At 51.5% G+C, this 21,588-nt stretch overlaps 1 gene segment (V, D, J or C); it reads left to right on the top strand.

The window, feature by feature from the left end:
• Positions 1-6,965: 6,965 nt before the first annotated feature.
• Positions 6,966-18,349, top strand: LOC119515817. The segment is given in 7 exon segments: positions 6,966-7,092; positions 12,693-13,007; positions 13,154-13,498; positions 13,853-14,176; positions 14,378-14,710; positions 17,515-17,630; positions 18,079-18,349. Coding segments are annotated over 7 exon segments (1,554 nt in total).
• Positions 18,350-21,588: the final 3,239 nt, after the last annotated feature.

Raw genomic sequence — 21,588 nt, 5'->3', positions numbered from 1 at the left:
CCCCAGGGCTTTCTCTCCATCTGTCTGAATTTCATTCTGCTTATAAAGGACAACTAATAGGATTAAGATCCATCCTGATTGAGTTGGGCCACATCTTAACTGAAGTATCCTCATCAAATATTCTACTTTCAATCAGTTCATACCCACAAACATGGATTATGTTTAAGTACCTGTTTTCTGGGGTACATGGCTCAAAACCACATTCACCTTTTTATTATTCTGTAGTTAAGAGTTCTTTTTATATTCTAGATACATGTCCCTTGGCAGATACATGATTTGCAATTATTCTCTCATTTCTGTGGGTTGCAGTCTCACTTTCTTCATGGTGTCCTTTGAAGCACAAAAGTTTTTTGATGAAGTCCAATTTATCTATTTTTTCTTTCATTGCTCATAATTTTGGTTTTATGTCTAAAATTTCTTTGCCAAATCCAAGGTCACAAAGATTTATCCCTCTGTGCTCTTCTAAGAGTTTTACATATTTGTTCTTACATTTAGGCCATTGAGCCATTTTGGGTTAAATTTTGTATACAGTGTGAGGCAGAAATCCAATGTCATCCCTTTGCATGTGAATATTCAGTTGTCCCCATACCCCTCCTCCTTCTACTCTACTCCCCCTCCTCATTGTCCTCATTGTCCTGACTCCTTCTCCTCTCCTTCCTTCCTCCTTACCTCACTCTGTCTTAGGTTCCCTGGGGGCTGATGCTGGTGCAGCCTGGACAGGTGGCTGCTGTGGGTGAAGCCTCCGGTGGGGCTGGGGCTGAGTGGGCATAGCAGTGTTGGCTAAGAAATAACAAAAGGAGCTGCAAAGCAACAAAGATGATTAATTGGGGTCTTAGAATTGCAATTCATAGACCACAGATACAGGTAGCAACCCAAATTGTGTCCTCTCTAGGTGCTTCCAAACAAAAGTTTTTTAAGAAAAGGATTACATATGTTGTTTGAGATTGGTCAATATTTGGGGTGTTCCAAATGTCCTTCAAGTTAGATAGTTTACTGACTTCTTTACCTTGTGGTTTTTTTATGGTGTCCAGATGTCCTTAGGGTTTTGAGGAACATTGTTGTTTGAGGCTTTGCACACCTTGGCAGTCTGTAAGATCTGACTGAGACACATAAACCAGCAACTTCTTCAAAGGCCTCCAGTCTCCATTTTAAATCCCTTAACCGAGGCAACTCTGTTTTGCTTTATTTCTTTTCACAGGGAACCCTTCCCTTCCCCCAGACTGGAGCTGGTAGTTACAGAGAAGCAGGTGTTTCCTGTAGGGTCTGTGGCAACTCCCATTGCCCCCTGGGAGGGGGATAGTGGCCCCAGATCCCAGTTGAGAAGGAGGAAGGGTCTTTAGGAACAGGCACAAACAAAGCCCACCCATAAGCTAAGAGGCTCTCCCATGCCCTCTGGAGAACAGGAACCTAAGCCCATGAGAAGAGGACAGAGCACAGACCCTCCCATCATCACGGATCCTGGCAGGGCTGGGCAGAGAAGTGCGGGATACTGATTACGTGCTTCGACTTGGCGGGCCTGGGCTGGGGGACCTGATCAGCCCCTGGGGAGGGTGGTGGGCACGGGCGACAGCGCCCTCCACTGCCCCCCAGGCCTGAGAAAGTGAGGCCGGAGGCAGGCCCCATTTCCTCACCCAAAATACCACCGTTAGGGGAGGCTTGCTGGAGGGAACCGCCTTTTCCCCACCCCCTTATCTTGCCCGGACACTCCCCGTTGCCAGTGCAACTCCCATCACCACCAGTGCGCATACATTGTTGCCAGACACCGTTGCCAGAGCAACTCCCGCCCCTTTTCAAACTACCTCCGCGCCCTCTTAGAACCAATCCTAACCTCCGCACCCTCTCAGAACCAATCCTAGCCTTTATCCCCTCAGCATTGGCTTGTAACAACCCCCGCCCTCTATGCCAGCCTATATAACCTGTGCTCACCCCTAATAAAGTCTCTTGGCTTTACCCCCCTGAATACAGACCCTTTTGCCCTTTTGTTCTACCCCTACTGGAGGAAGAGTGTCTTGTCTTTCCCTTCTCGCCACCCTCCACACCTTGCACGCCTCCGCCGGGGACTGGGCCCAGTCCTCCGCCTCGCCCTCGCCTCCGGGAAAGAGCCCCCGCCGCCAGTACCCTCCGAGCAACGCCGAGAGCCGAGGGTTCAGCAACCGGCCGCCCCCCCCCCCCCCCCAGACAAATCAACTGCGACCGCAGAGAAGGCCACAGCCTCACTTCCTGATCTGGCTCCCTCCCCACCCCCAATTTGTCTGTACAAGGTCAGCTGGTTTTCAGCATTGTCCCCTCTGCAGAGCAACCTTCTTTGTTCCTCTCCCTGCTTGACCCCCATTTCCTCTCCTCTACTGGCAACCTCTCCTTAGGTGTTTCCATGGCTATTCTCCTCCCTGTGAAGCCCCCAAGGCTCAGTCCATACTTTCTCATTGGTCCCCTGACCTCAAGCATATCCACAGGGGTCTCCCAGTCACCTCACACCAGTTTTCCTCCAGTTGTACTGCAGCCTAGTCCCTATCTGCCCTGGAAAGTCATCTTGATGTTCCTCCAAGAACATGCCCATAAACCCAGAACCCAACCCTTGTCCCCCAAACTCTGTGGCTGTTACCTCAAAAACTGATTGCTCTCCCCTGCTCTCCATCTCCCACAGAGTCCACTTGGTTCTACCAGAACCCCTGACCCCCTCCACTCTGACCTGCCTGGAACCCCTGCCCTCCCCTCCTCTATTCCATCTTGCCAGGACCCCTGCCACCCCCTCCACTCCAACCTGCCTGGGTCCCCTGCCCTCCCCAACTACCCGATCTGACCTGGATCTCTGAGCTCCCCATACAGCCTCTGCCCCATCCTACCTGGACCCCATGGGAGGTCCTAACCATCTCTCAGTCCCCACACTTTCCTCCCTGCCTGCCCCATCCCACCCTGATGCTGATGCACACTGTATCAGAGGGAGCCTCTAGCAAGAAAGTCCATAGCCTCCTGCCTCAGGCAGCCCCTTTGCTGGGCACATAGGTCTCCTTCAAGTCCAGCCACATGACAACCTGCCAATCCCCAGGCAGCACACTGGTCCTCTGCCTTGGCTATAACTCTGTCTACAACTCCACCTCCCACCCCACATTGTCATCACAAGATGCCATACATCTACCCCACCCCTGACAATCCTCAGGACACCATAACCCCAGTCCTGCAGCCCCTTCTGCCCACCTCAGCAGAGACCCATCTGAGGGCATACTCCTTGTACTCACACCTAGCCTGTGGGAGCCTGTGTCTCTACCTCTCTGAGTGCTGAGGGCTAATGCACCTGTGGGCCTATAGCCATCCCCAGATGAGCTGAGGGCAAATGCAGACCTACCTTCCTTCTCCAACAGGCTACCCCACAGAGGACACCTATCTTGGCCAGGAGAGCTCAGGTGGAGGCCACCAGCCCTGCCTGGGGATGTGGGAGAGAAATCCTTCCCACACCTGCCATTCCAGCCAGGACTACAGCCCAGGACCAGCAGCTCCAGAAGGAAGGAAGTAGGGCTAACCATGTACCCGCTGAGTTCACCGTGGTGAATTCAGAACAGGCCTTGCCCTCCAGAAGCTCTCACTGTGGGGAGAGGCTGGCAATGAACACAAAAATAACAGAGGCCACTTCTCTTACCAATGACACCATCAAGGAGACTAACAAGCCACCTGAGGGCCAGGAGGCTGGCAGAGCCTCCAGAGGGGCCATACTAGGAAGGGCAGTCAGTGCTCTGGAGGTCCAAGAGGAGGCCCTATTCCCCTTGGGACCCCAGTCATGGGTTGTCCCTGACTCCTGCTGCCTCCTCCACAGCTTCCCTCTCTGACTCCAGGAAACCCTGTGAAAGGCAGGGGGTCCATGTGGGAGGCTGATGGGTCTGGCCTGCATCTGCTCTGATTTCTATAACAAACAATGTGCCCTAGCCCTCTGCAGTAGCAGCAAGTCACAAATTGAGGAGCTGGCCCCTTCCCTAATGGTGCAGACCCTTGGCCAACCCCCTCTTCCCTGCCCAGGCTCCAGGTCCACAGACACCACCTGGGTTTAGGCTGAGAAGGAAATCACAGTGTTAACTGGTACCAGAGTGACTTACAACGGTACAAAAACCCAGGCCTCACCTCTGCTGGGCTGGCAAAGCAGGGCCTCCAGAAAACCAGAAGGGAGCCCTGAGGGGCTGTCCCCAGGGCATTCTCTCAGTTGTGCAAGAGGGTGAGGAGGCCAAAATAGGCAGAAGAGAAGAGACAGACCATCTTGGAGGATGAGGGGGAGAACATTCCAGGTGGACTTCACAAGCATGAGTGTCACAAAGGATGGGGAAGGGGTCTGCTATCTGCAGCAGCTTGGAGTTGTCTGGGTTGGGGGAGGAGCCAGTCATATGCAGCAGCCTGGGGCCACCTGGAGCAGAACAGGACAGGGAGAGTGGAGAATGGGCTCCCTGCAGAGAGTTTGCCTTGTCTTCAAACTGGTGGCACATCAGAAGCAGGGGAAGCAGTTACCCCAGGGGACAAATGCAGTCAAGTGCCTGGAAGGACTCACTAATCAAGGAGCCAGGAACTGAGGACAAGGGTGATGTTTGCAGGGACACTGGAGGTGGGGAGGCTCTTCAAGCTGAGAGCAGATTTTCTGAGACTCTGGGCTCCCTGGCAAACCCCTGGAGACTCAGGACTGTAGGGAGTTTCTGTGGCCCCCAGTACAGCGCCTGCTTATTTTGGCTACGCTTCCCTCCAGTCCTGGGACCAGGGCACCCTACTCACCAGGTGAGTCTGGAATGTTGTCCTCTGAAACCAGGGACAGTGGGGATCAAGTGTGCTGAGACATGTTGGTCAGTCTCAGGCTTTGGAGGACAGGAGGCTCAGGGTCTGGCAGTGGATGGAGAGGGGAGGGGTATACAGGAGAAGCAGGTGGGTGTAAACTGTGCAATTGTTACCTGAAGTTCTGAGCCCAGGTGCTCGCTTGAAATCAGCAAACCCTGGGTGGACAGGCAGGGGGACCTGCAGGGTTCTGTCCTCCCTAGGGAGTTGGGAGCAGACAGATCACCTGTGTGGCTAAGCAAGTGGACAAGGCTCAGAGCTGAGTGGAGAGCAGCCACAGGCATGATCTGGCCTCTGAAAGAGAAGTTTTAGGGAGTGCTGTGAGAGGGTTCCAGGTTCCTGGGAAGTTTCTGTACCAGGTGCTGGTATGCACAGCAGTGAGTATGGTGATGGCATCTTCGACTCCCCTTGGGTGAATCTCCCCAAGGCCAGCTGGCCAGCTCTGTGTATGTGCAGAATTCCAGCCCTGGAGCCATCTCTCTCCAGGCCCAGCAGGAGACCTCCTCTCATGGGGCCTGGTGGTCTCAGGCCAGGCCCAGGGCATCCAGGCTGCAGTGGGGTATTTGTGAAAGTGGTCTAAACATGTCCATCAGTGTGTGTGCAATGAATTGGACTACTGGGGCCAGGGCATCACAGTCACCGTCTCCCCAGGTAACTGCTCCATTGCCTGCCTTTCATCTTAGCCCAGGGGGTGGTGGACTGTGTGCCTGGGGTGTGAGGCCAACTCACTCTGCTGAGGGCCACAGGCTGGTGGATTTGCCCATCCAAGGGGCCCACAGCAGGTTTTTGAAGGGCAAGAGCAGGGATTATGTCCCTGTGCAATGCTTTTGACCACTGGGGCCAAGACATCCTGGTCACCATCAGCTCAGTTAAGGAAGCTCTCTCTGCCTCCTCAACCTGCACTCAGCATCCTCTGAGCAGGGATAGAAATTTCTGGAGGCACCCTGGGCTGGGTGAAGCGTCCTAGGGTTCTTGGGGCTCTCAGGCTCTCTGTGCATGGTCTGGTTCTGTGTTCTGCAAACAGCATTCCTGCGGGTTATGGGTTCTCTGCTCCAGAGATGCAGGCTGAGAGAAGCATGCCTTGTGTTTGGGGCAAGGGGGAAATCAGGCTCCTTGCCACAGCCAGGCAGGCATGGGATAGCAGGGCCAGAAGAGGAATTTTTTATACCCTGTAATGGGGCCCACAACAGTGTGATTACTTTGATATCTGGGGCCCAGGAATCCAGGTCACCATCTCCTCAGGTGAGTCCTCTCAGCCTCTCTCTTGCTTCTTTTTGAGGGTTTTTCCTGTATTTTGGGGAAGAGATGAGGATGTCTGGGTATCAGACCCTGAAGGACTGGGTACTGCCTGGGGGTCTCTGGGAGGGGCTGGCAAGTATTGAGGGCTTCAAAAGGATGCCTTCTCCTCTTGAACTCTCTGGCCTGGGGATTTCTCTGGGGGTCTCAGCCACTGTCAGCCTCTAGAGTGCTCTGTGGCCTTTTGGCTCTACTGGGCTACATTTGAGTTGGTCCTGCAGCCCCTGAGGGCTTCAGTCAGGTGCAGTTCTTGCCTGGGGTCTCAGTATGTTTGTCACAATATGACAACATATTTGAGATCTGGAGTCCAGGGATCCCAGTCACTGTCTCCTCAGGTGAGTCACCCCCACCCCACTCAACACTGCATTTTAACTGCCTTGGGGGAATTTAGGGGTGTCTGGGTCTTCTCAGGAGTCAGGAAAAGGATCCCTTCTCTAAGGGCAGCCCACTGCTATTCTGGCCAGTCTGGGGCTCTGACTGAGGGTGGCCACTCTCTGTTTCTTTGGATTCCTCAGCAGAATGCAATATCAGGGACTTTCATGATTGTGGGGCATAATTGGGGCTTCCATCCCCTCCAGGCCTCCTACTTCTAGGGGCAGTTACTAGTCTCAGTGTATGGTTGTCTTCTGGGTGAGAATTAGGGCTTGTCTCCAGAGCAGTCTGGTCTCTTCAGTTCACTCAGACTGCCCGGGCTGACAAAGGGTCATGTCAGAATTGGGGTCTCTTGGGCCAGTCAAGGGATCCAGGATTCTCTGACCCCAGACAGAGAGAGGGGTGAGTGTGGAGACCCTAGATAACAGGACACAGACAATTGGCTTCTGTGAAAAGCCATGAGATACTGCAGTTCTCTGCATGGTCCATTTTCTGGGCAGCAGGCAGTGATGCCCAGGCCAGCACCCAGGGTTTTTGTGGGGTGGGCACAGAGACTCCACCATTGTGATTACTACGGTTTTGATGTCTGGGGCCCAGGGCTCAAGGTCACTGTCTCTACAGGTAAGACCTGCCCCTCTGGGGCCTTCATTTTCTGCTTATTCTTATGGGTTTTTCTGAACACCCCAAGGACATTGTGGGGCTGGCCATGAGGGGATGGGGCTTGGTCTGCCTTAGGAATTTTGGAGCCTCCATTGTTTCTCTGATGTCTTTGTAAAATTTGTATGATGTCCAGCTTGTCGACGGGGTGCCTGAGCTCCTAAAAGAGGGAATTGCTGGGCTGAGGGTTTGAAGGGCCATATTTGGGCAAGGTAGCCAGAAGGTCAGGTCCTCCCATGCCCAGAGGACAGCCTTGGGCATAGCAGGAGATTTCCTCTCTGGAATCACAGTGTTGGCTCAATGGTGTGCCTTTGTAGTGGCATCTCTAGAACCACAAGATTGCCTCATGTAGAGAGAACAGTGAAATATTTCCTTTAGAATGTTAAGATATGTTTTGTGCCAGATTTGTGTTTAAATTCTGAATCAGTTAGAAAGAAAACTGCCGCTAGCAAGTGTCTCAGAAAGAAGAGACACGTAGTCTTTGCCTTAGTAAACGCCAGAGGGCTCTGTCCAAGCCCATTCCCCTGAAGAGGGCAGCCCGCGGGCAATCTGTACACGGACCTTTTAGGGAGCGTCGTTTGTGAGAGCAGTTTCTAAAAAAAAGTGGTTTTAAAGTATTAACAGAGTGAATATCTTTGAAGTGGCTAGAGGGAGATGATCAGGGAAAATATTACTTAAAAATTTGAGAGATTGTCAAGTATGTTAAATTTTTAAATGCCAAAGGACTTATAATTCAGATTCAGTTAATAACTTGAGTGCTTCTTTCTGGAATTGATAATGCCACAGGTTCAGCCAGGAGATGGTAAAATGTGGTACTGTGGTTCCCCCGACTTGGGGCTGAGGTTTGATGATAACAAATCAAGTTCAGTTTTAAAAATTATTCGAGAAATTCTCAGAGACATTGGTGCTGAGTTAGAGTCAAGATGGCCGTGGGCTGGCCCCAGGCACCTGCAGCAGGTGGCCGGAAGCAGGTCACAGTTGGAGTCTATTTCAGGAACCGAGAAAACACAGTTGGTAAATTTATAGCTTATGGTTCTGAAGAAGTGGTTTTCAGATGGTTTTGCCGAACCCCACATACCTGAAAGTGTTCCACTGAACAAAACAACACCTGGGTAATTTGCATTTCTAAAATAAGGCATGCACCCTGTCAGAAAGTGAAAGGGTTCCATTTTCAACTATTTGTTTTTAATTTTTCACCCTTAGCTTTATTAACTTTTAAATTTTTATTCATTTTACAACATAAGACATTTAAGAAATTAAAAGTTTTAGGCATTATTTGTTAATGTTTTAATATAATTTCTTTAATTGCTCTGTCATTCTCTCACATGATAACTAAAGTAAAACCATTCTCTATTGCCTGGAAGTACTATTCTATCAATGGTTGGGTTCAGAATTGTTTAAGTCAGTGGGTTTTCTCTTTGTGATTAAGAAATGCTTGAATATTATGAAAAGCTTACCTTCAGTTCAGTATTTTTCAAGACCACCCTTCAGGAATTAATTATAGATAAATTTTAGGTTAAATGCATAGATTTATGCTGGATTATTTCAGTTAAATGTGCTAGTTGGTGGATTAAGAGAAAACTGAGTCAGATAGAGCATCAGAAAGGAACTTCTGAAACAAAGCAACCGCAGGACCACTTGTGAAGTGGTCTCTGTTTTTACTGTTGACTGAGCTTCTTAGTTGAAGGATAGTAAGGAAGGGCAGAGAGCAGGGTTCCCACCAAGGCTGGCCTTGGCTGTGCCATCTCCTGGGACCACATGGAGTCTGGGAGTCTGGAATGCACAGTTGTAGCTTTTGCCACCAAAGGCCAACCCAGCTATTTACGAATCCACCATTTTTTAATGGATTTGGAGGAATTGTTCAATGCCAAAGAATTCCACAGAACGTGCCAGTGACCAGGCAGCAAAGATGGTAAGAAAGAGGCAGCCAGCACTGCCAGATTTATTTTTCCTATATGTTTGTGTTTGATGTTTTACTTCTACTGTGATGGGGAATCAGCCTTTATGTCATTTCTCATTTGGATGAGCCCTTCCACATTTAACTTTCCCTCAGTGACATTTAAAGAAAAAAATGGAATGAACTGATCTATTGCTTACTATTGTTGATACTGTTTGTTATGCTTTAAAATGTACAAATCACTGCTTAAATTTTCTTTATTTAAATTATAAATGCAGTTCTAGATTTTAGATCATTGTTGTGCACTCCTATGCCTTTTAAAGAGCTGAACAGTAAAAAAGCATAGTTAAAAATGGCCAATTCAGATACGATTCATTTCCTGGTGGTTTCTAATGATGATTTTTATCTAGAGGGAATTTAGTTAAAGCAAAGAGGCTATGGAGGAATTTAGGCTCAGGGGATACATCCAGGAGTGTGAAGATGCCTGAGGGGAGGAATCTCCCAAGTGTCTGCCTCCACGCAGAAGCCAAGCTGTTGACTATATAGCAAAAGAGGGGCTTTCATTTTTTTTATAGGATTTGTTGTTCTTCAATTCTTGTGAGATGTTTTAGTGAATTTAAAGTTGTCTAGAAATATACTAGTGGAGGAAATGAAGGCAGTCACTGCTTTGGAGCCAAAGCCAGTAGGGCTGAGGCACAAGGACTGGGATTAGGGACATGAAGTGGAGACTGCACAGAATGTATGAGGGTGGAGAAAGGCAGGAAGAGACACCAGAAAGGAATCAACCCTGGGCAGGGCCAGGCTGTGCAGGACTCCTGAAGTGGCATGGCTTTAGCTGAAGTGAGCAGGTCTGGTTGAGCTGGCCGCTCCTGGCCATTACCCTACCAACCAGTTTTGGGGCTGTACCGGCTGCATTAGGCTGAGTGAAGCTGGACTGAATTGGGCTGAGCTGGGCTGGGTTTAGCCAAGCAAAACCAGGTTGAGCTGAACAGGCAGAGCTGAGCTGAGCTAAGATGAGTTGGGCTGACCTGAACCAGCAGAGCTGAGCTGAGCTGGGTTGAGCTGAACTGGCAGAGCTGGGCTGAGCAGAACCAGCAGAGCTGGGCTGAGCTGAACTGAACCAGGCTGACCTGAACTGGCAAGCTGGGCTGAGCTGAACTGGCAGAGCTAGCCTGAGCTGAGCTGAACTGGGCTGAGCTAGGTTGAGCTGAACTGGCAGAGCTGGGCTGAGCAGAACCAGCAGAGCTGGGCTGAGCTGAACTGAACCAGGCTGACCTGAACTGGCAAGCTGGGCTGAGCTGAACTGGCACAGCTGAGCTAAGCTGGGATGAGCTGGACTGAGCTGACCTGGCAGAGCTGGGCTGAGATGGACTAAGCTGTACCAGCATAGCTGGGCTAAGCTGGGCTGAGCTAGGAAGAGTTGGGCTGAGCAGAATCAGCAGAGCTGGGTTGAGCTAGGCTGAGCTATGCTGGACTGAGCTGAGCTGAATCAGGCTGACCAGAACTGGCAAGCTGGGCTGAGCTGAATCAGCACAGCTTAGTTAAGTTGGGCTGAGCTGGGATGAACTGAGCTGGGCTGAGCTGAATTGGCAGAGCTCAGTTGAATTGGGCTGAGCTAGGCTGAGCTAGGCTGAGTTGAACTGGCAAGCTGGACTGAACTGAACCAGCACAGCTGGGCTGAGCTGGGCTGAGCTGGGCTGAGATGACCTGGCAGAGCTGGGCTGAACGTGGCTGAGTTGACCCAGCACAGCTGGGCTGAGCTGAGCTGAGCTGAAGTGGCAGAGCTGAGTTGAGCTGGGCTGAGCTAGGCTGAGCTGAACAGGTGAGCTGGGATGGCCTGGGCTGAGCTTGGCTGAGCTGAATTGGCAGAGTTGGGCTGAGCCAGGCTGAGCTGAGTTGGGCTGAGCTGAATTTGCAGAGCTGGGCTAAACTGAGCTTATTTGAACCAGCACAGCTGGGCTGAGCTGGGATGAGCTAGGTTGTGTTGAGCTGAGCTGAACCAGGCTAACCTGAACTGATGAGCTGGGCTGAGCTGAACTGGCAGAGATGGGCAGAGCTGATCTAAGCTGAATGGGCACAGCTGGGCTGAGCTGGTTGAGCTGAACCAACAAAGCTGTGGTGAGCTGGGCTGAGCTGAACAAGCACAGCTTGGCTGAACTGGGCTGAGATGAACTGGCATGACTGGGTTGAGCTGGGCTGAGCTAGGCTGGGCTAAGCCGAGTCCTGAACAAGGCTGACCTGAACTGGCAAGCTGAGCTGAGCAGAGCTGACCTGGTAGAGCTGGGTGAGATAGGCTGATCTGGGCTAAATGAGCTGGCAGAACTGGGTTGAGCTGATCTAAGCTGAACTGGCACAGCTAGGCTGAGCTGGGCTGAGCTGAATCAGGCTGAGCTGGGCTATGTTGAGCTGAGGTGGACTAAGCTGGACCAAGCCCAGCTGATCTGGCTAGCTGACCTGGGCTGAGTTGGGCTGAGCTAGGCTGGGCTAAGCTGGGCTAGGCTGAGCTGAACTGGTCTAAATTGGGCTGAGCTGACTTGACTGAACCAGTTTTCAGCTGTTCTGAGCTTGGTTGAGCTAGATGGGCTATGCTATGCTATGCTGAACTGAGCTAAGCTGGACTGCACTGAGCTTGGCAGGGCGGGGCTAAGCTTGGCTAGTCTGGAATGGCCTGAGCTAGGCTGGGCTGGGCCACGCTGAGCTAGCTGGGCTAAGCTGCACTGAACTGGACTGGCTAGACTGAACTGGCTAGGCTGAGCTGAGCTTAGCAAAACTGGACCAAGCTGGCAGACTGAGCTGAGCTAGGCTGGACCATGGTGGTCTGAGCTGGGTTCATCAAGGCTAAGCTGTCTGAGCTGGGCTAAGCATGGTTGAACTGGGTTGAGCTGAGCTGGACTAGGTTAAGTTCATGAGTTGAGCAGGGTTAATTAAGGTGAGCTGAGCTGTGTCCAGATGGGCTGAGCTAGTGGGCTGAGCTAACTAGTATGATTTGATGGCTTGAGCTGGACTGAACTAGGCTTGGCCAAGTGGATTCAGTTTGAGCTGAGCTAGCTATGCTGGACTGTCCTGATGACACTGTGCTGTGCTGATAATGAGAAATCCAGCTGGGCTAAGGTGGTCAGGGCTAGGCTGGGCAGCATTGGTCACACCCATTATTCACACCCTCCTCCCACCCCCAACACTAAGCACTCTGCACTGAGCTGGTCAATCCCTAGACTTCAGGACTGGGCTCCAGTTTGATGGAGCTGCAGGGCACTCCTCACTGGGTGTTAAAATCAGTGCTGGCAGAAGAGGCCAGACCTCCATAACTGGGCCTTCCCACATATTCAGACCAAGGCTCCTGCAGCAGGCTAAGGCTGAGCAGTCTGTGCCTGGCCTCCTCAACTCTCAGGAAATGGGCCTGCTCACTATGGCCTCCTGCCACACTGTTGGGCCACTTGCAGCCAGAACTTGGAGGCCTGAAGGTGGGCTCAGCCTAGGGGACCAGCCACAGTGGGATTGAGATTGGGGCAGGGGGTAGCCAAGGACAGAGAACATGCTGAGCTCCATCTACCTGGACTCACTGACCTGCCTCTCACTCACCTGTCTTGGCTCATTCATCCCAGCTGGCAATTGTCCCACCTAACCATCCCCCCTCCCATCTATTTTTTGTCATTTCTCGGGTCCTCAGGGAAAGAATCTGACCCAACTCTCTTCCCCCTGGTCTCCTGTGAGAGCAGCCTGTCCACAGACAGCTTGTTGGCCATGGGCTGCCTTGCCCAGGACTTCTTGCCTAGCAGCATCAGCTTCTCCTGGAAATACCAGAACAACACCTCGGTTAGCAACCAGAATTTCATTACCTTCTCACCAATCCTGAGAGATGGCAAGTACATGGCCTCCTCTCACTTGCTGCTCCCCTCTGAAAGCATCATCCCAGACACAGATGAGTACCTGGTGTGCCAGGTTGAACACAAAAATCAAACGACCCTGAATGTGCCTGTGAAAGGTGAGACCTGGAGCCTCCCTCCCTCTGTGGGCAAAGAAAGAGCCAGGTGTGGTGGGACCCACTGGAGCTGGGGGGTCATCTGCACAGTGGGCAGGAGGGGTGGTGGTGGGCCTCTGGCCAGGCCACTCTAACATCTTTTCCCCTAGGCCTGCTGCCTGTGGGACAGTCCCCCAGTGTGACCGTGTACATCCCGCCCAGGGACGCCTTCTACAGCTCCAACCAGCGCATGTCCAACCTCATCTGCCAGGCCACAGAATTTAGCTCCAAGAAGATCTCTGTGTCCTGGCTGCGTGATGGCAAGCTGATAGAGCCAGGCTTCCCCCAGGGCAAGGTTGAGCCCGAAGCCAAAAGGACTGTGCCAGTCACTTACCAGGTCACCAGCATGCTGCCCATCAGCGAGAGTGACTGGCTCAGCCAGAGCGTGTTCACCTGCCACGTAGAGTACAATGGGATAAACATCTTAAGGAATGTGTCCTCCATCTGTGGCACCAGTGAGTGGACAGTCCCTTCAGGCAGTGGTCCTGGCCCCAAATTCAGCACCCACACTCCTGGGCCCAAGCGAGTAGCCCCTACCACACACACAGACAGATGCTTCCCCAGATATGGTCTTTTGCCCTGGACCCATGGCTTCCCAGTGCTCATGAAGGACAGTCACACATGGGTGGGGCAGGAGGGCACTGCTAGGAAGCATGGGGCCACTGCTCAGGTGGGAGGCTGTGTGTCCCCCTGCAGGAAGACCCCTGGGGGCTCAGTAAGTTTTGACACAATGGTCCCAGATCTCTAGGGGAAACTTCCCTCAATTTCACATGTCTCTGCTCACTGAACCCAACTTTCTCTTAACTCAGGTTCATCCCCAGGAATCAAAGTCTTCCCCATCCCCCTCTCCTTTGTTGACATCTTTCTCAACAAAACTGCCAAGGCCAAGCTCTCCTGTATAGTCACAGATGTGACCAACTATGAAAGCCTGACCATCTCCTGGACCCATCAGAATGGCGAGGTTCTGGAAACCCAAATGAGCAACCCAAAAAGATTCCCCAATGGCACCTACAGTGCCAGGGGTGAGGCCACCATCTGCAAAGAGGACTGGGAGAGTGGGGATGAGTTCACATGCATTGTGACTCACACGGACCTCCCCTCCCCAGTCAAGCGCACCATCTCCAAGCCCAAGGGTGAGACTGGCTTCTCTTCCACTTGCTCTCTCCCTTCACCTGGGGATTCCCCCACAGGCATCAAGACACCCATGAGCAGGTGGGGACTCGTGCCTGTGCCTGGGAATCTTCCCATCAGCCTCTACCCTGGCTTCCATCCAGAATGTTAACCCAGTCCTACAGCCCTGTTCAGCTCACTCACCATCCTCTCTATATTCACAGGGGTGGCCAAGCAAGAACCAGCCGTCTACTTGTTGCCACCCACCCGAGAGCAGCTGAGCCTGCGGCACTCGGCCTCTGTCACCTGCCTGGTGAAGGACTTCTCCCCTCCAGACCTGTTTCTGCAGTGGCTACACAAGGGGAAGCCTGTGCCCAGAGACCAGTATGTGACCAGTGCCCCGATGCCTGAGCCCCAGAACAAGGGCCACTACTTTGCCTACAGCATCCTGACTGTGTCTGAGAAGAACTGGAGCAATGGAGACACCTACACCTGCATTGTGGGGCATGAGGCCCTGAGGCACACTGTGACTGAGAGGACCGTGGACAAGTCCACTGGTAAACCCTCCCTGTACAATGTGTCCCTGGTGATGTCTGACTTGGCCAACACCTGCTACTGACCATGCTGGGCTCGCTGTGTGTGTGCAAACTAACCATGTCAATGGGGAGAGATGTTGCATTTTATAAAAACTAAAAATAAAAATATCAGTTCAAAAGATGCTGGTCCTGAGTGAGCAGGGCTCTCTACCTGCCTGGGGCTGCAGCTGTGCTGCACCCACCTGCCCCCACACCACAGACCACCCACCTACCCTTTCTCCCCCCTACTGCCTGCCACTGCCCTGGGGAAGCCTTCTGTGCATCTGGCAGACACCACAGCCACCAGGACCCATGCTTGCTGCTCCTTTATCTGCTTCCAGAAAGGTGGCTGGAGCAGGCCCACACAGGCAGAGGCAGCACACACAAACACACACATGGGCACAGACATGCTCACATAGACACACACATACACACGGGCACATGGAAACATAGACACTGACACACAGACACTGACACACATGGGGACACACACATGCCCATGTACACATGCACACACAGACTCCCACATGCACATACATATGCACAGACACTAGGATATACATGGGCACACAAATACAGACATGGGCACACATGCAGACACACATGGACATGCGGACACAGGCACACACACATGGGTACACATGCACATGCATGGGCACATGCACATATAGGGACATACCCAGACACACTTGCTCAGGGATACACACTCCTGTATACACATGTGCATCAACCATGCACACACACACACACACACACACACACATGGACACCAGGCATGGCACACCCACAGCAAGGCAGTGCTTCCTGCTGGCACTTCTTCTCTTGAGCCATCTTGGTCATTTACTGATGCTGCCATGGGCTTCCTGCCAAAAGCTCTGCTTGTCCTCTGTCTCAGCTTGGATGTGTGTTCAGAGACTGGCCTGGCCTAGATACTGACCAGGGCTGCTGTCCCCCAGCCTAGAGAAAATTCCCTGAGGATTGTGTTGGGCATGAACCTGGACTCCTCCATGCTTGGCTGGCTGGAGCTCCTCAGGGGAGCCCTGGTCCCTCACATTCCAGGTTCTTAGTGAAGGCAGTCCCCCAACCTGGTATCCTTCTCTGAACTGGACCGGGACTCCCAACCCACATCCTGATGGTGCCCACAGTAGGCAGTGGTCCTTGGCAATGCCAATTTTTAGTGAGACTGGCAGGGAGGTAAATCTGAGCCACTGTTCCCTCCAAACACAACCCAACCAAAACCACCAGAGTAGGGAACAGGGGAACTCAGGAAGAAGAATGCAGCTGCCCAAGGAATCACTGAACCTAGAAGATGTGGATAGGAGAATAGGATCGCAAGTGAGTTTCCATGGAACCACACCCAAGAAACAGCACATCCTCTAGGGGTTGCCTCTGGGTCTGCTTCTAAGATGTCCCCAGTCTCCCAGCCCATTGGAAGCCTGAGCTCCAGATGCCCTCAGCCTTCCAAGTCTACTGTCAACCTCCCTGGACCTCAGGCTGTCTGTCATCTCATTCCCAAGAGTTATCAGTCTGGATAGGGCAGGACAAGTCAACCAAGAAATCCCAACTTTGTCTTACATGCATGCCCTTCATACCAAGAGGGAGGGAGAGAGTGAGACAAGGAGGTAGTGAGATGGAAATAGAGATGGAGGTGTGGCTAGAGAGAGGTAGAATTGGAGATGGAGAGATAGTGAGATATACTGAGATAGAGGTAGAGGTGGAGCTACAGAGATAGAGATAGAGATGGATAGAAATAGAGATAGATATGGAGATGGGCATGGACAGATGGGGATGGAGATGGAAATAGAGAGATAGAGATAGAAAGATGGAGATGGAGATGAAAGATGGAGATGGAGAGAGGCAGCTAGTGATGAAGAAGATGGAAATTATATAAAGATGAGGGAAAAGAGAGAGAGAGAGAGAGAGAGAGAGAGAGAGAGAGAGAGAGAGAGAGAGAGAGAGAGAGAGAGACAGACAGAAGAGAGGCTAGTGGCAGATGTCCAGGAGAGGAGAACTTTCAGACCCAGATGTCCAGCCTACCACCCCTACAGTGGCCCAGGGGCACACCCTTGGGTACTCATGGATGTTCAGCATACAGGATATGGGAGAACCCCCCCTCCATGTGTCTTAGTCCCGTGTTACCAAGGAGACTGTGCTCCTATCTGTGTCACCACCTCTTCAAGGAGCGTCCAGGACACACTTGGGAGGCCACAACCTCTGGTCCCAGTCTAGGCCTGGCTTGACTGTGTCAGCATGCTCCTCTTTCACTCTGTTGCCACCCTCAGGGCCCTAGGACAAGGTTGCTAGGTATCAATGACCTACGCAAGCTTGGTCCATGCCCTTGCCTTCATGCAGCCCAAGCACACACTCCCTCATCAGAAGTCTGAGTTGACCCTGGACACACCTGCTGGTGACTCATCCAGATACAGTCCAGGAGCTCCCAGCCCCAGAAGCAAATGGCAGGCAGGTGCTGCTCAGAACTCTACCCCAGCAGCATGCCCACCAGTCCCCCCATCTCACATTTGCTACAGCTCTGTGTATAGCCTCCTTCCTATCTTCTTGCTTCTGCCACTCCTCCCTGCTTGCCCCATCCTCAAAGTTACAGTACAGTTAAGCACCAAGTGTGATTTTATCCCAGTGGGTTGTGCATCCTTCAGAGCTGCTCCAGTGGGCTGGACGGTTCCCATAGGGCCCACCACACTCCCCTAGCCCCCAGCCCCCAGGGCAGTCCCCACCAAGGTGCCTGGTTCTGAACCTGATCCTTCCCTCTACATTGTGTCCTCTTACAGAGGGGGAGGTGAATGCTGAAGAGGAAGGGTTTGAGAACCAGTGGACCACAGCCTCCACCTTCATAGTCCTCTTCATCCTGAGCCTCTTCTATAGCACAACAGTCACCCTGTTCAAGGTAGATTGCCCCTGGGTGGGCACGTGGAATGGGGTACTGGGAAGTGCCCATCCAGCTTGTTCATCAAGGTCATGCTGAGGGAGGGTTCAGAGTGGACAGGAGACCCTTGTGGTTCTGCTGGGTGCCATGGCCCATTAGACACCTTCAAAGCCTGGACTGAAGACCCTAAGTGTCACAGACATGATTTGTCCCCAGTCTCAGCTCTCAGAGCCCCACTTCATCATCTGTAAAATGCAGAGAACAGAGGCTGGTCCCCTCATGATGTGCATGGAGAAGGCAAAAGGAGATGGGGCTTAGGAAGGGAGCTCAGAGACACACAGAGCCACTCCTGGGCTGGATGGGACCTTAGTCCTGGGCCCCACCACAGTCAGGTCTCCAAGTTATTCCTGCCCCTCCCAATGTTCCCAGCTGTGGGAAAGTCATTCATAGCTGTCTCTGTCATCTGCAGGTGAAATGATCCATCAATGGAAGGACTTCCAAGACCAAAGAGACAGCCAAAGGGGACCTTCCTTGGGGCTTGGGTATTGCCCAAGGCTTATGTTACATTTTGGCTTGAAATCTTCCCTCATGTCCTCTTCCAGCCTTGAACCTTAAGAAACAGGCTTCTCCCTAGATACAACCAAATGCCTATTCATTATGTGTGGAAACTAAAGCTGTGGACTTCTTCTCTGTGTGTGCTTATTGCCTCAAAATAAATATGTGTATTTTATCTTCTTAAACTGCTTTCTCATGAGTTCTTTATATGTTTTATTTTTATTTTATGCAAATTTCACTTCTTTACTGTTGCATGGGAGTTTCCAAAGAGGCTGCGGGAAAGGTATCTATGGCTCAGCACGGACTCATGGTGGGCTGTGCTGGGAAAGGTGCAATGGCAAAATGACAAGAACATGGGTCCACACATGCATAACCCTGGGGTCCCAGGTCTTCTCACACCTGATGTAAGGGTGGCAGCTTAGCTTGGGAGAATTATGGGCCTTATCTCCCAAATATGATCAGAATAGAGAAACTGCCACTTTCTGCAGGCACTATCCACTCACTTGGACCACAGAAGGAGGACATGTTCCTTAGGAAGGTTAGGCTGTTGTGCTCCACATGACAGGTGAACATACTCTGGCTGAGCCAGTCACTTTCACTGGTGGTCAGTGTGCTAGTGACCATGTAGGTAGCTGGTCCAGATGCTTTGGCTTCGGGCTCAACCTCACCTGTGGAGAAGACTGACTCTACCAGCTTGCCATCATGCAGCCAGGGCAGAGAGATCTTGGGGCTGAAATCCATGGCCTTGCAGATGAGGTTGAACATGTGCTGGCTGGAGCTGGAAAGACGTCTTTATCACCTCGCAGGGTGGGATGTACATGGTCACATTTGGTGACTGTTCCCACAAGCACAGGGGAAATGTGTCAGAGTCACCTGGCTAGAGGCTTGCCCACAGCCCCTCCTGCCCACCATGTGGATGTCCCTAGTCCCTGGCTCCACTTGGTCCTGCCACACTCAGCTCTTTCTCAGCTCACAGAGATCTGGAAGCCCTGGGTCTCATGTGAAACATGCACATTCAGGGTCTTGTCTCCAATGGTGTTTCCCACCTTGTACACCAGGTACTCTTCTGTGTCCGGGACAATTTTCATGGAAGGGAGCAGGAACTGAGAGGAACTGGGGGTCAGGCCTTGGTGAGACAGTTGATGTGTCTGTCTTCACACAACTCCCAGCTCAGTGTGTCATGGATTGCTATGGCCATCCTCTACAAACTTTGGTGGAATGTGGTGTGTGTGGTGGCCAGTAGGGATTTACAAGGAGGCAGCTGTGCCCTCCATGAGCTCAGTAAGTGTGAACTGCATCTGTGTGGTGTGTCTGTGCCAGGGGTGCTATAACAATGCACCACGGACTTGGTAGCTTAAAACAACAGAAATATACTGTCTCATGGTTCTAGGGTCTGGAAGTCTGAAACCAAAATGTCTCCTTCTTAATTGGGAGAATCTGTTCTGAGTCTCTCCCCTGGCTTCTGGTGGTTGGCTGATGCTCTGTGAGGTTCCTTGGATTGCAGCATAACTTAATCTCTGCCTCCATCACATGGTTGTCTGTCTCCCCATCTGTTCCCAAATTTCTTCTGCTTATGAGGTTACCAGCAGACTGGATTAGGACACCCCAACCCCCAATCCAGATTGGCTTCATCTTAACCAGTCACATCTTCAAAGATCTTGCTTCCAAATGGAGTCACATTCTTGGGACAGGGAGTTAGGACTTGCTCATGTCTCTTTGGGGAGCACAATTCTACCCACAACAATTGTGTGATGAGGGGAATGCAGTGTTGGATGGGACACAGCCTGTAGGAGCATGGAGCACCACCCCTCTCTGCCTGGAATGGCATCATCTGCAGCAGGAGCCATTGATGTGAGTCTGCAGGTGGGAGTATGTTAGGAAGGCACATGACAGGAGAGACAAAATCACAGAGGAGAGTGTCCTTTGCTTGAAAGGTAAGAACTGCAGGCAGGTGGTGAGGGGAGGATTGGTGGTGAATGAGGTTCATAGGCAGAGGGGAGCCAGTCAAGTGTCTTGGCATTATTGCTCAGTGAAAGGACCCATGGGAGAACCAAGTGGGAGTGTGTGTGGTTGGGAAGCTGACTGCATGAGTTGCCTGGGTCTGCTGTAAAAGGGCGTACAATTGTTCTAGTTTGCTAATGCTGCCAGAATGCAAAATACCAGAAATGGATTGGCTTTTGTAAAATGGAGTTTATTTGGTTACACAGTTACAGTCTTAAGGCCATAAAGTATTCAAGGTAACACATCAACAATTGGGTACCTTCCCTGGAAGATGGTCAGTGATGTCTGGAAAAACTTTGTTAGTTGGGAAGGCACATGGTTAGCATTTGCTCCAAGTTCTGGTTTCAAAATGGCTTTTTCTCAGGATGCTCCTCTCTAGACCACAGTTCCTCAAAAATGTCACTCTTAGTTGCTCTTGGGGTGTTTGTCCTCTCTTAGCTTCTCCAGAGCAAGAGTATGTTTTCAATGGCCATCTTCAAAGTGTCTCTCATCTGCAGCTCCTATGCTTTCTTCAAAGTGTCCCTCTTGGCTGTAGTTCCTCTTCAAAATGTCACTCTCAGCTGCACTGAGTTCCTTCTGTTTGTCAGCTCGTTTATATGGCTCCAGTGATTTAATTTAGACCCACACTGAATGGGTGGGGTGCATTTCCATGGAAACAACCTAATCCAAATGTTCCAACTTAGTCCCCACTAATGTGTCTGCCCCCAGAAGATTGCATGAAAGAACATGGCTTTTTCTGGGGGGCATAACATATACAAACTGGGACAACCATCATCTGGGGGGGGGGGCTTCAAACACGTGAAGTTATTGTCTTGCAGTTCTGGAGACTTGAAGTCCAAAATCAAGGTGTTGGCAGGGCTGTGCTTCCTCTAAAAACTGTAAGGTTCTGGTGGGTGGCTGGCAACTGATAGTGTCCTTTGGTTTCTGGCAGCATAACTCAACTCTGCCTCTGTCACATGGCCAACTTTTCTCCTTGTGTCAGTGTTCAAATCCCCCCTTCTCATAAGGACACCAGTTGTATAGGTTTAGGTTCCATCTTAATCCAGTTTGGCCCCATCTTAGCTAATCACATCTACAATGTTCCTATTTCCAAATGGAAATAGGGGTTTAGGAAATAGAGGATTAGGAAATAGGGAGCTTACATTCAGAGGACTGGGAGTTAGGACTTGAAAATTTCTTTTGGGGGACATGACTTACTCATAGTGTGCCCTCATGCCACAGTGTAGACAGCAGGGATGGCCAGGGTTTTGCACAGTCCAGGGGGAGTCCAGGCCAGCCTTGGCAGAGAGGAGTGGGGAGAAAGCAGGTGGTGGGAGTGGAGAGGAGAAGGCCAAGAGTGAGACATGGCAGAACCCCATGACCCAGGGAGATGCAGGCGGGGAGGCATCTGGGGATGAGTGAGTGGCCATGAGCCTGCCTGGGT

Source organism: Choloepus didactylus, chromosome 19, assembly GCF_015220235.1.
Source record: "Choloepus didactylus isolate mChoDid1 chromosome 19, mChoDid1.pri, whole genome shotgun sequence".
In the NCBI taxonomy this organism is placed as follows: Eukaryota; Metazoa; Chordata; class Mammalia; order Pilosa; family Megalonychidae; genus Choloepus; species Choloepus didactylus.
The sequence above is the reverse complement of the archived record's forward strand: the minus strand, read 5'-3'. Positions and strand labels throughout refer to the sequence as shown.